Source organism: Erithacus rubecula (genome assembly GCF_903797595.1).
Source record: "Erithacus rubecula genome assembly, chromosome: 5".
Classification (NCBI taxonomy): domain Eukaryota; kingdom Metazoa; phylum Chordata; class Aves; order Passeriformes; family Muscicapidae; genus Erithacus; species Erithacus rubecula.
Window position 1 is genome coordinate 1,071,279 of NC_136687.1, and position 14,081 is coordinate 1,085,359.

General features: G+C 41.4%; 1 protein-coding gene and 2 long non-coding RNA genes across 3 annotated transcripts in view; 2 read left to right on the forward strand and 1 right to left on the reverse strand.

The window, feature by feature from the left end:
- DNAAF9 (dynein axonemal assembly factor 9) overlaps positions 1–7,775 on the forward strand; it is a 58,453-nt gene extending 50,678 nt beyond the window's left edge. Inside the window, 8 exon segments of the mRNA XM_079306091.1 lie at positions 1,064–1,199; positions 1,544–1,630; positions 3,028–3,134; positions 3,839–3,913; positions 4,033–4,235; positions 5,815–5,880; positions 6,191–6,284; positions 7,628–7,775. Coding sequence (XP_079162217.1) covers positions 1,064–1,199; positions 1,544–1,630; positions 3,028–3,134; positions 3,839–3,913; positions 4,033–4,235; positions 5,815–5,880; positions 6,191–6,284; positions 7,628–7,740 — 881 coding nt within the window. The 3' untranslated portion in view covers positions 7,741–7,775.
- Positions 7,776–8,518: 743 nt separating this feature from the next.
- On the reverse strand, positions 8,519–8,882 carry LOC306802214. Its single transcript, XR_013774308.1, has 2 exons — positions 8,629–8,882; positions 8,519–8,555 (listed from the first exon to the last, which is right to left on the reverse strand). It is a non-coding gene; the product is annotated as an uncharacterized lncRNA (long non-coding RNA).
- A 5-nt stretch (positions 8,883–8,887) lies between these two features.
- On the forward strand, positions 8,888–13,389 carry LOC306802213. Its single transcript, XR_013774307.1, has 2 exons — positions 8,888–9,700; positions 9,895–13,389. It is a non-coding gene; the product is annotated as an uncharacterized lncRNA (long non-coding RNA).
- The last annotated feature ends 692 nt before the right edge of the window (positions 13,390–14,081 follow it).

Sequence of the window (14,081 nt, forward strand, 5' to 3'; positions counted from 1 at the left end):
AAAGAGAAGATACACTGGGAGTGTGTGGTGTAATGGAAATGTTCCAGAAATATTTGGTGCAGGAAATGGTGTGTAAAGCAGCCTTTGCCTGGATTAATGTGATTTAAGACTTGTGTAAAGACCAGGATTTGTTTCAGGCAGCAGATCAGGTGTGATCAGTTGTTAGATCTTTGCTTTGAGTAGTTGGTGGCAGAGGGAATTCATCCTGGCTCAATTCATGGATATTGGAGATTTTCTGTTCTTCCTTCACTTTTAGTCACAGGAAAGTGTCACAACAAGGCTGCACATCTTGAGCAAAGAAATAACTTTTATTATAAAATGACAGAATTGTTTAGGTTGGAAAAGACCTCTAAGATCATCACATCCAATCATCAAACCTTGGGCAGCTGTGCCAGAGCTGGACAACCCTTTCCATGGACAAATATTTCCCAAAATCTCATCTAAACCTCCCCTGGCACAACTTGAGGCCATTCCCTTTCCATTTCCTCTCCATCTCTCACACATCCCAGGGACTCACCAAGTTTTGCCTCTGCAATTTCTTTGAGGAACTGAGCTGAAACTCAAATCATGTACAATTGGAAAGCAGGGATCCTATAATTGAAATTATTGCATCTGTTATCTTTTTGATGCCTTATGGGTTCAGTCTTGCTGTCTGAATATTCTTTTGAAGTCTTTAAAGACAAAAAAACCCTTCTCTTGGTTTTGGAAGTGAGTGTCCAGAATACTGATTTTTAGCTGTTTAATCTCTTACTGCACATTGAGTTCACCAAGAGATTTTAAACCTTAGTGTTCTGTTTTTTTTTTTTAACTACTCCTGCTCAAATTGATTTTTGTATGGATTTGTTGCTTTCATTAATTGATTCTATGGCTTGAGTCTCAATCAATTCTGTTCGATGAAAACTTCTCTGCTTGATTGTTTTTGTTGTTGTAGATTTTCCTTTTCTCTTTAATGAAAGAATGCAGCGAGAAGGAATGAAAACAAGAATGGTTGGAGCATCACTTAGTTCCTTAGTCACTGTTTACATGCCTGAGCTGTTTAAATTATCCTGATTTCTTTCCACAGGCCTGGTGAGCAATGTGGTTTTCACAAGTCATGCCACAGAGCAGAGGCACCCACTCCTTGTGCAGCTGCAGAGCCTGATCCGAGCAGCAAATCCTGGAGTTTCCTTCGTGCTGGCAGAAAATGGAATTGTAACAAGGTAACATTTCTCAGGATTTATGGCTTTTGGCACACCAGCACTCAGAAACTTCTCCTCTCTTCTTCTTGTTACTCTGGTGATTTATAGGAAGGAAATGCAGATTTTTTCTTAATTGCTTCTTGTGCAAAAGGGATTTTTCCTTTTAATGTTTATGGGCATATAAATACAGGGATAAGGAAATGTGTTTTGTTTGCAGAGTGTGATTTGTGTTACTGTTACTGCCACACTAAAGGAATAGTGCTCTTAATTTTACTGTCACCAGCACATTATGTTTTATGTAAGTAGATAGTGGCCATTTTATTTAACTTAGGAAATTAAAAATCTTCATTTTTATCTCTTTACAGGAACGAGGATATTGAATTAATTCTCTCAGAAAGCAGTTTTTCAAATCCTCAGATGATGAGAGCTCGATATTTAATGTACCCTGGCTGGCAAGTATCTAGACTTAGAAGTATTAAAACTATTTTTCTAATTAACTTGAAGATTAAAATGTTTCACTAACTTCATTTATATTTTTTTTTTTTCCTAAGACTACTCATTTGGAACAGGCAGCAGCTCTGTAAATCATTTTTAAGAGAGCTGATGATTATTCTTAGTGGATACAAGATTGCTGCCCTTTTATGGGGCAAAAAGCTCCTTTCTGGCCACCATTTAAATCAATGGCAAGATTATTTTTGCTTTGCAGAAGAATAGGCAAGACCCCTGTGGGAATAAACTGGGAAGGATTGGGATGGGTGAGGTCAATAATGACTGGAGTAATTTCATCCTGACAGCTATTCAGCATTACTGGAATGAACTTGCTCTGTCAGTCTGGCCATTAGCAGAACAATTCTTCACAAAACCCAGGGACCTCAGTGACAGCCTTGGCACAGCTGAGGCACAAACCCACGTGGCACCAAACTTTGCACTGAAGGAGATTTCTCCTGGCTCAGGGCTCTTCTTGTTGCATTTATCTGTGCTGCACCTTTTTGGCAGAAATCTGCAGCTGTCAGCCATCATGACTCCTGGCTGGCTGGGCTATGTGCTGGAAATATCATTTATTTATCATACCTTGCAACCTCTGTATCTCTTTATTAATACATGTGGTTCTGAATTGGATGCAAGTAGCCAAGTAAAGCTACTGGAGTGAACCAGCACAAGGCTTTTGAGGATATTGAATTAATATCATCAGAGCTGCTGTGTGGATTGCATGGATCCAAAAAGAGCAGGAAAAGAGAGTATTTCAAACTTTTGGACAGCTGTTAATCTGTCTGATGACAGTATGCAAGAATTGGATCTGGCTAGTGTGGAAGAGAAAGGAAGAGCATTAAAATCAGGGATATCTGATTGCAGCCTTGCAGTACCTAAAGAGGGCTCATGTAAAAATAGAAGAATGAGTTTTTACATGGGTAGATGGTGACAGGACAAGGGTTTTAAGCCAAAAGAAGAGAGATTTAGATGAGATGTTAAGGAAGATTGTTCCCTGTGAGGGTGGGGAGGCTGTGACACACAGTGCCTGTGGCTGCCCCTGGAAGTGTCCAAGGACAGCTTGGACAGGGCTTGGAGCACCTTGGGATAGTGGAAGGTGTCCCTGCCCATGGCAGGGGTGGGAATGAGATGAGTTTTAAAATCCATTCTGACTCAAACCATTTCCTGACTCTATGGAAAGGAATCCTGAGTGCTTTGACCAACTTAGTGCTGTCAGCACATTTTCATGGAGAAGAAAACTCTGTATTTCCCTCCCTCTGAGCAAGGCTCACATGTGGTATAAGAACAGCTGTTCTTTGCTGGGTGAGAAGCAGAAGCTCCTGTGTTTCTGCCTGTTGAAGGTGTTTGTTTTTGTCTCCAGGTATGAGGGCAAATATGGGGCTGGGCCCGTGTTCCCTCCCATGGTTCAGATCTGTGTGTGGTTCAGTCGCCCTCTGGAGAAAACAAGATTTGTGACCAAATGCAAAGGTACCAATGAACTTTGCCTGACTTGATTGAAATCCAAGTTGAGGATGCTGAGGGATAGAGGGGAAGGAAGGCACTGACGTAAGGCAATTATTTAATCACTGCTGAAGTTCAGTTTTAATTGAAAACTCAGCTTTCCTTCCTAAAAGTACAGTAAATTCTGTTCCTTAGTGTCTGCTCTGCAAAATTATCCCATGATGTCTGTTCAGCTGAAAATCAAATTGAATTTTTGGTTTCTAGGTCTGGGACAACTTCTATGTTCGCTTTTTATTTAATGTTTCATTATTTTCATTTTATGTTTCATTGCATTTATTTTATGTTTCATTGTATTTCAACACAACATTGTAGTGTTGAAAATACAGTTTTGTAAGTGACCATTTGCTTCTATTTTTTTATATCTACTAGAAAACAGGCTCAGCTGTAGAGTAGATACATTATCAAGCCTCTCCTCCTCTCCTTAGCCAAGTAAAGAAGAGGATTTTACCTCCCACACACACTGTGAGAGTTCCTTGTGCCAAACACATTTCCCAATGGCAAAGAATGAGAGAATAAATGTTCCTTAGTGGGACTCCAAGGGACATGGCAGCTTTTCCTTTGGAAGCACTGGGATGTGGATTAGAGATCAGTTGCACAGGTTTTACCACAAGCTGAAACCAAGGAGAAGAAAAATAAGTTGAGATAATCTGTTTGTCTTCTGTTTCAAACAGCAATTAAGTCATTGCTCAAGCCCAGTCCATTTTCTGGAAACATTTATCACATCATGGGCAAAGTGAAGTTTTCAGGTAAGGGCAACTCCTGAGGTGTTTAAAAAAGTATTTCTGTCCTGGATTCTGTCTGCAGCAGTTGATGTTAGATTAGATTAGCAATTATCAGCCCCTTCCTTCTGTCTTCTCCTTGTTAGATGCTGATAAAGTCATTGAAGTCTGTCACAACACAGCAGCAAATTCCCTAAGCCTGGTGCCTGTTCCAGAGGGGCCAACTCCTCCTGATTCCAGAAATGATGCCAGAGACTGCAGCAGTCAGCAGGAATATTTCCTTGTGTTCATTGGCTGCTCCCTGAAGGAAGAGGATATCAAAGATTGGCTCAGAGAAACTGCAAAGCAGGTTTGTGGGCAGGTTTCCTTTTGTTCAGTGCTTAGCATTTTTTAACAACCAAAGGGAAAAATCCAAGTGTCTCCATGAAACATTCTTAATTAATCTCTTTTTTTTTTTTTTTTCTACCAAGGTATTGACATTCTAGGGTGGAAATGGATTTCAGGAAGGGGACTGAGAGTTTACAAATGTGTGTTGTAATCTCTGTATTGTTTTAGTGCTTGCTACAGCTTATTCATGGATTGATCTGCTCTTGAATGCTTGAGCAAATGGATTATGTCCAGGATAAACACAGGATGATTTAGCTGAGCTGTGATTGCCAAGGGCTGAAGTGTGCTGTGAAATAAATCTTCTTCAAATACCTGAATGCTGGCAAAGCTGAAAATTTGTTTTGATTCACTAAATTAAACCTCCTTGGAAGTAATCCACTGAAATGGAGGGGTAGAGCCCTGTTCATTTTGTCATCCTTAATTAGCCAAGTGTATTTCTGCATGGCTGATGGGTCCATGCAGTAAGGAGTGGGGAACAGGGATGTGGCTGCTGCAGGGAGCTCAGAAGGCACAGTTTGCACACAGGGACTGCCACAGCTGAATGACAGAACCACAGATCCATAAAATCCTGGGATGCTTTGGGTTGGAAGGGACCTTAAATCCCATCCAGTTCCAGCCCTCTTCCACTATCCCAGATTGTTCCAAACCCTGCCTTGGACACTTCAGGGGCAGCCACAGCTTCTCTGGCCAAGCTGTGCCAGTGGAACTTTTTTGGAACATTTTAAAGTTAAAAATACTCCATGTTAGTTCAGTGTGGATTAGGATTTGCACAGTGTCTCCCTCCAAAAAAATTGTGTAGGAAGGGGAAAAGTGTTTCCTGCAGACTGTGGCTGGAGCAGTTGCTAAGGTTCTAAGATTGCTGAGGTTTCTGAGATGCTCAGGTTCTCATCTCCTGTTCCCCTGGGTTAATTTAGGGAATTTTACTCCATTTTCTGTGCTGATTATCTCATACTGTGTATTTATCACAAGGGTAATACATGGAGACAAATGCTTTGCCATGCAAGAAAAAAAGCTCTTTGTGGAATACTGCTTAAATTTTATGAAAACTTGGAACTTAAATGCTTATCTCAAGTGTGAAGTGTTTCCTCTTTGAGCAATTCATGACTGTAAACACTTTTTGTACAGTCATGGCTAATTGAGGGTTTCAGATAACTCTAAGAGTTACCACATGCTGCAGGAAAGAAAGGGATTACAGAATTTCTCAGGCTCAAAACTAAGTTGTTTTACTGTTCCTGTGCCAGCTTTCTTACAGTAAAGCTGTATTTAAATTGTCTTGTTTAAAATGCATACAGAATTTTAAATTTCTGAGTGTTTTCTGTAAGATCTGTGCATTTTTACTTTTGTTTTCAGAACATAGTTGTGAGTGCCTGAATAGAACTGAATAATTTTAGAAATGAATTTTTGAAATACATGCTTCTGTTTGGTGGTTTGGGTTGTTTCTTCTTTTTTTTTTTTTCCCCTTTTAATTTATTTTTTAACTGAGCTGTGATATCACTTTGTCACTCTGTAGTCACATAACTGGAATCTCCTTCTTCATACAGAAACCTCAGAGGAAAGCCCTGAAAACCAGAGGAATGTTAACCCTTCAGGAAATCAAAAACATTCATGTGAGTAAAAGCAATAATTGACAAACCCTTCTTTTGGCTGATTTCCCTTAAATATCCATCTGGGTGACACCTGCCACAACAAGTGTGCTGAGCACTAAATTCTTACAGCACTTTTGGAGGTACTTGGAGCACAACTGGAGCTGTCCAGGAGGGATTTGAGATTCAAATCTGATCTCAGAGCTCCAAATCCACTCTGGAAAGCAGGAGAAGGTGTAAAATGTGGTTGCTGTCATGTCCCTTCTGTTTTATCTATTTGAGTTTGTAAAGACTGTCCTTAGAGTTGTTCAATTTAAATTCTTTCCTGCTGCAGGTGAAACGTCACTTGGATCCACTTCCAGCTGGTTATTTCTACAATGGGACTCAATTTGTGAATTTTTTTGGTGACAAAATGGATTATCATCCATGTATCCTTTCAGATGGAGGGGTTTGGGGAAGGTTTTAGGCAGGCAATGAACTGTGCAGCTCTGGAATGTAAAATGCCAAAGCAGATATGGTAAAGAACCAGTTCCTAAAGTTTAATGTTCAAACCTTTTCTGAGAGATCAGATCTCAGAAACAGAGCAGAACCAACAGAACAAACCTCAAACTGCCCATGAGCTCACACAGGGAATAATTGATGGACCACAGCTTGTCAAAGAAATACTTCTCAAACCAAATAGTGCTGGAATAGCACTGAAAAGCTGGACATGACTGATAAAACTTCCAAATGAGTGGAATTGCATGTGTGCACACACTGAGGGGAGAACAATCATATTTTTGTCCTTGCTATTACCCTGGCATGGCTCAGGGGTGGCACTGCTGGGTTAGCAGCTGGCCTTGATGATCTCAGAGGCCTTTTCCAGCTTTAATGATTCTGTGATTCTCTCAATTTCATAATTTCCTGTTGCTTTTGTCTTTGGTCACAACTTCCAAATTGGTTTTACATTCCCAGTTTACTTTTCACCATAATTTCACCAAACTTGGTAAAAATCCAGGTGGGTTCTGTGATGCTGCTTTGGAAAAAGAGCAGAGTTATTTTCTGTAACCTGTGGGACAACTTGAAATTTTTAAACCAGCAGATTTCTGACTGCAGGGCACAAAACCCAACAGCAAACTTGGACTTCAGTATTCACTGGAGAATTATTGATGCCCCATCCCTGGCAGTGTCCCAGGCCAGGCTGGATGGGGCTTGGAACACCCTGGGATAGTGGAAGGTGTCCTGCCCATGGCAGGGGTGGAATGAGATGGATTTAAGCTCCTTCCAACCCAAACCATTCCAGGATTCTTCACCCCTTGGTGTCTGGCAGTGAAAGCTGCAGACCTGGTTATCCTCTGGTTATTGGAATTTTGGGCAGTTTTAGAGTTCTGCTTCAGCAACAGCTGTAAATGTGTTCAGAGTCACAGAATGGTTTGGGTTGGAAGGAACCTTGAAGCTGATTTTGTTCCAGCACCTTCCAAGGATTGGGAGTCCAAAAGCTCTTTGGGCAACCTGTGCCAGGGCTCCACCACCCTCCCAGGGAAGAATTTCTTCCCATTTAACCCTGCTGTGCTTCTGTTCTTAAATCCTTCCTCCTGGCTGGGAAATATCCCTTGTGCTGCTCCTTTATTCCCTGAGCTGGGGTAGCTCTGACTGTAGACTTGCAGATAATAATATATTGAATTTCTGCTTCCACTGAGTGTCCCAGAACTGGCCCTTCCTTCAAACCTGAATGTTCTTTTTTACTAAATTCCATTTGCACAAATGTTCTTCCTTCACCTTTCCCAACCAGTAATGGACCAGTTCATGAATGATTACTTGGAAGAAGCCAACAGGGAAATTGAGAAGTACAACAGGGAGCTGGAGGAGCAGGAGTACCACGACCTCTTTGAGCAGAAGACTTAAGCACGTGGATCCTGGGTATTTCTGACCTTGTGTCAGGAGCCAAAAATGATATTTTTGTCCTTTTGGCTCACAAGAAATTGAGTGAAATGTCTGTTTTCAGCACTCCTTCCCAAACTAAGGGATCATTCCCCTAAGGTTGGCATTTAACACAGTAACTGCTTAGCTGTTTGTACTGTCAGGTTTGCTTCCACTTCACCTTAATTCCAGACTGTACAAAGCATCACCTGGAATCTCTGGCTTGTGGTGGAAACGTGGGAAAAAAAAGAAGAAGGAGGAGGAGAAAAGAAGCAAAACTGGATTTATTTCCTAAAAGGTCAGAATGTAATTGTGGAATTGGGCCGTGGTGCAGATATCAAACAATCCCTGGGTGTCCCTTGGAAATCACAATGCTGAGCAGAGGGGGAATTCAGGATGTGGGATTGGGGAGTTCCCAGAGTGAGAAATGGGGGAACAGACTCAGAAGAGTCCCCAGTCCCAGAACTGTTTGGGTGTTCCTGAAGCAAAAAATGGGGGAATAATTAAAAAAAACTAGAAGAATCCCTAATTCCAGAGCTGTTGAGATGTTCCCAAAGTGAGAAATGGGGGAACAATGGGAAAAACTCAGAACTGAGTCCCTAATCAACAGCTCCTGGTGTGTTCCCAAAGCGAGAAATGGGGGAACAGTGGGAAAAATTCAGAATTGAGTCCCTAATTCCAGAGCTGTTGATGTGTTCCCAAAGCAAGAAATGGGAGAATGATTCAAAAATTCAGAGTTGCTGAATCTGCAGCTGTTAGGGTGTTCTCACAGTAAGAAATGGGGGAAACAATGGGAAGAACTCAGAAGTGTCCCTAATCCCAGAGCTGCTGGAATGTTCCCAAAGCGAGAAATGGGGGAACAATGAGAAAAACTCAGAATTGGGTCCCTGATCCCATGGCTCTTGGTGTGTTCCCAAAGTGAGAAATGGGGGAACACTTCATCAGAGTCCTTAATCCCACAGCTGCTAGGGCATTCCCAAAGTGAGAAATGGGGGAACAGTGGGAAGAACTCAGAAGAGTCCCTAATCCCAGAGCTGTTGGGATGTTCCCAAAGCAAGAAATGGGGGAACAATGGGGAAAACTCAGAATTGGGTCCCTGATCCCAAAGCTCTTGGTGTGTTCCCAAAGAGTTCCTAATCCCACAGCTGCTAGGGCATTCCCAAAGTAAAAAATATGGAAACAGTGGGAAGAACTCTGAAGAGTCTCTGATCCCAGAGCTGTTGGGATGTTCCCAAAGCGAGAAATGGGGGAACAATGGGGAAAACTCAGAATTGGGTCCCTGATCCCACAGCTTCTGGTGTGTTCCCAAAGTGAGAAATGGGGGAACACTTTCTCAGAGTCCCTGATCCCATTTGCTGTATTGCCAAAGTGAGACATGGGGGAACAGAAGGAAAAAGCTCAGATGAGCATCTGATCCCAGAGCTGCTGGAATGTTCCCAAAGCGAGAAATGGGGGAACAGTGGGGAAAATTCAGAATTGAGTCCCTAATTCCAGAGCTCTTTGTGTGTTCCCAAAGGCAGAAATGGGAAAATGATTCAAATCTTAGAATCACTGAATCTGCAGCTGTTAGGGTGTTCCCAAAGTGAAAAATGGGGGAACAGTGGGAAAAACTCAGAATTGTGTCTCTGCTCCCACAGCTTCTGGTGTGTTCCCAAAGCGAGAAATGGGGGAACAGTGGGAAGAACTCAGAGTTGAATCCCTAATTCCAGAGCTGTCAGAGCATTCCCAAAGCAAGAAATGGGGCAATGGGAAAAGCTTGCATGAGCACCTAATCCCAGAGCTGTTGGGATGTTCCCAAAGTGAGAAATGGGGGAACAGTGGGGAAAACTTAGAATTGGGTCCCTGATCCCACAGCTCTTGGTGTGTTCCCAAAGTGAGAAATGGGGGAACAGTTCATCAGAGTCCTTAATCCCACAGCTGCTAGGGCATTCCCAAAGTGAGAAATGTGGAAACAGTGGGAAAAAGCTCAGAAGAGTCCCTAATCCCGGAGCTGTTGGGATGTTCCCAAAGCGAGAAATGGGGGAACAGTGAGAGAAACTCAGAATTGTGTCCCTGATCCCAAAGCTCTTGGTGTGTTCCCAAAGAGTTCCTAATCCCACAGCTGCTAGGGCATTCCCAAAGTGAGAAATGTGGAAACAGTGGGAAGAACTCTGAAGAGTCTCTGATCCCAGAGCTGTTGGGATGTTCCCAAAGCGAGAAATGGGGGAACAATGAGAAAAACTCAGAATTGGGTCCCTGATCCCAAAGCTCTTGGTGTGTTCCCAAAGTGAGAAATGGGGGAACACTTCATCAGAGTCCTTAATCCCACAGCTGCTAGGGCATTCCCAAAGTGAGAAATGTGGAAACAGTGGGAAGAACTCAGAAGAGTCCCTAATCCCAGAGCTGTTGGGATGTTCCCAAAGCGAGAAATGGGGGAACAGTGGGGAAAATTCAGAATTGAGTCCCTAATTCCAGAGCTGTTGATGTGTTCCCAAAGGCAGAAATGGGAAAATGATTCAAATCTTAGAATCACTGAATCTGCAGCTGTTAGGGTGTTCCCAAAGTGAAAAATGGGGGAACAGTGGGAAAAACTCAGAATTGTGTCTCTGCTCCCACAGCTTCTGGTGTGTTCCCAAAGCGAGAAATGGGGGAACAGTGGGAAGAACTCAGAGTTGAATCCCTAATTCCAGAGCTGTCAGAGCATTCCCAAAGCAAGAAATGGGGCAATGGGAAAAGCTTGGATGAGCACCTAATCCCAGAGCTGTTGGGATGTTCCCAAAGTGAGAAATGGGGGAACAATGGGGAAAACTCAGAATTGGGTCCCTATTCCCACAGCCCTTGGTGTGTTCCCAAAATGAGAAATGGGGGAACAGTTCATCAGAGTCCTTAATCCCACAGCTGCTAGGGCATTCCCAAAGTGAGAAATGTGGAAACAGTGGGAAGGACTCAGAAGAGTCCCTAATCCCAAAGTTGTAGGATATTCCCAAAGGGAGGGATGAAGAAACTCCCACCCCCACCTTTGCCAGGGCACAGCCCTTCTCCAAACCTCAGCACAGTTTGAGTCTGCACTTGAAATTCTGACTTTAAAGAAAAGCTATTTATACATTTCAGGGTGAAATCAGTGGAGAAATTTTAAATTTCTTCCCAGTGCTCTCATTGGGATTCTGGAAAGTATTTCCTGGCTGGCTGCAATGTGCACCTTGCTGTTGCTTAGATTATTCCTGGATGATTTCTGTCCTAAAAACTAAGCAAGGCAAGGGGGGAGATTCTTTAGCTGAAGAATTCCTTTTCACAAAAATGACTGTTTTCCAAAGGTAAAAAATAGCAAAGGATGTTACTTGAAAGAAGGAACTTGTTGTTGGATTTTCCAGAAGAGTTTGCACACTGTAACATTTCACTGTGCTGCTGAGAAATCAGCTTTTAAGGACTTGCAACAGAATTTTTATTGTTCCTGAATGATAGAACAGGAATGCTGGCAGCCTGTCCTGACTTAATTCAGTATCATTTGAAAGGAGGCTTTAGAAATCCCTGACTGAAGGATTATAAAGTACCTTAGCAGCTACTTACAGGTAATTATTGGAGTTTATTTGAATAAGCTGATTATTGTAGCATGCATGTGTTCAGAATTTAGGTGAGAACAGCCCAGCAGGAATTTTTTATTTTCATATTCCTTTGCCTTAGGGACAGCTCAATCTTTTACTGCAGCTGCAGCTTTTCTTTATGACCAGATGTTTGTGATACAGCAAGAAATTGAATGAAAAATCTCTTGCAGGACACTTAAAATATTTCAAATGTATCTGCACAGCTCATCCCCATGGCAGGAAAATAAGATTTAACTCCAGCCATTAAACCAGAGGCTAAATTAGAGTTTATGCTTTACTGAAGAGATGTATTTTTTACCTTTGGAATACAAAATAAGTGAAATTTCAATGACCTGAAGCACATTTTAGGTGGCTTTGGTCTTCATTGCTGAGTGCCTGTCCTGTGAGTGTTGCACAGTGGAATTCCAGGTGCTGCAGGCTGGGATAGAAATATTGATAAGATTTCATTCCTCCCTTTTCCTCCTCGATTTCAAAAGCTGTCTGAATTGAAGACTTTAATATTTTCTTTTTTTTTTTTTTTAATTTGCACACCACGAGACTTTATATATATATATAAAAAAAACCTACTTGTATCCTACTAGAGGCCAGTAAAAGCCAGCAATTAGTTTGTGTTTTTAGGCTTTCCTGGGGTATTCCCTGGATCACAAGTGTGGAGCATCCTGATTAAAGCTCGTGAGTTTTATCTATGCATGGCTAAAATTTTAGTCTTAATATCCTGTAGTGCCTGTAGAGCAAAGGTAGCTAGCAGTGGGTTTGGAGGGGGGGCTGCCAGGGGTTTACAACTAAATTTCCATGCAACCAAATGGATTATTTCAGAGGCCAGAATTTTTTTTAGGCATGCCCAGAATTGTGGTGGTAACACTGCAAATCCAAAAAGGGGCGTTTGGGAAATTGAGCTCCAATTGGAATTGCTTTGCCAGTGAGACTCAGTGTAAACCCAGTTCCAGTCCCAGTTCTCTCATCTGCAAAGCCATATATTTTTAGAGTAGTGGGATGTGATGTGGGAAGAAATTCCAGTGGTTGGGACAGCAGGCACGTGGGGGAGGCTTTGTCTCAACTCTTGGGTGGATCCAGAGTAGATTTAAGTGCAATTGATTGAAAGTAGATGAAGATGCTGTAGCTGATTTTTTTATTTTTTATTTTTTTTGCTCTGCTGAACTCTTTTTAAGAACTCCCAATTTGTGCAGCTCTCAAATCAATTTGATCCAGCTGGAATTCTGAGCCCTGTGAACTAAACAAAACAAAAAAGAAAACAAAAAAAAAAAGGAAATAATTGGGGGTGTGACTGTGCAAATTGAGCTGTTCCTTAAAAACTGGAGCAGGAGAGCTTGGAACAAAGGCCTAGAACCCTCCTGTGCTGTGCTGCATGTGCTCTATGGTCATAGCTGTGTATTACAAAGACCTTTCACCAGACTGGCACTGGCTCAATTCATGTATTTTGGTATTGAAAAAAATGGATTACCTCAATTTTTACCGTTTATTTTTCAACTGTGACTTTCAACCAGAATGAGAAAAAAAAAGAAAAAGAAAAAACAACAAGAAGAATAGTGAAACTGTGACAATGGTATTCTTTAAATGTTGTAGTGCCTTGCAGATGACACCATTTATTCCCCAAATAAATGGATGTCAGGGGTTTGCACCCCTTTTTTTTTATTTTTAAAGGAAAATAACGGTTTTGGTGAAAGGACTTAAAAACTTTAACCTAGTGACAAATATTAGCACAAATGGTTAAACTGTTTCAAAGAAAACTCTTTGAGGACTGAGATATGTAAATTCCTGATGCTGCTGCTGTTGAAGAGCAGTTGCTGATTTTTTGGGAGTCCATTCTTAACAATCAGCAGCGCTTTTTGAATTTTTATTTTATTTTTTTTTTTTTTTTTTTTAAGAAGAGTGTAACTTTTGTACTCTGGTCAGAGCTGGTTTTGTACTCTGTGGAATCCCCAGCCCAGGGGATTTGGTGTCCTCACTCCTTGGAAATCAAGGTGAGGATGGAGATAACTCTGAAGGTTTGAACTTTTTTTTGCTACTGTATAATTAAAAAAACCAACAAAAACACCATTTCTAACCCACTGATGTTTGGATACAGCAAAAGTGCCATTACACTGTTCCTTTTCTCTTTTACTTGGAAAAAAATTTGTGTCCAGGCATTGCTGAGCTTGGCAAGTGCTGCAGAGTCCTCAAGGGGTTTCCACGCTTTGCTGACCTGTGTTAGCAGCTTGTGGTGGTGTTTTTTTATTTTCTCCTCAGAGAATGAGTGTGATCAGAAGTTACTGAAGTTATAGGGATTCAAATGTGACAAACTTAGCAGGGGAACCTTTGCAACTGGAGCTGCTCTGCAATCTGGGAGTATTTGAATTTTAAACTGTGCAATTTGGATGAATTTTTACACTTTGCAATTAACACACCTGATTGCAGGGAAGGAGTTGAGTTGCATGTGAGGGTTCCCTAATAAGTTGAGCTTTTTTTTGTTGTTGTTTTTTAATTATTATTTTTTAATTGAAACTTGTCTGAATTTGCACAGATTTAAGCTATGGAATACTTTGGTATTCATGAAAAGGGAAAAAAATAAAATTGTGACTAGTATAGTGAATTGTGAACTGTGAGTTGGTAGAATCACAAGGTTGATCTAATCTTAGGTTGTTAAAAATGTACCTCAGAAAGCTCATGAGAAATTTGCTTCATTTTTACACAACAACCAGATCCTGACATAACACTTCTCACTTGACAATGTGCCAAAATTCACTT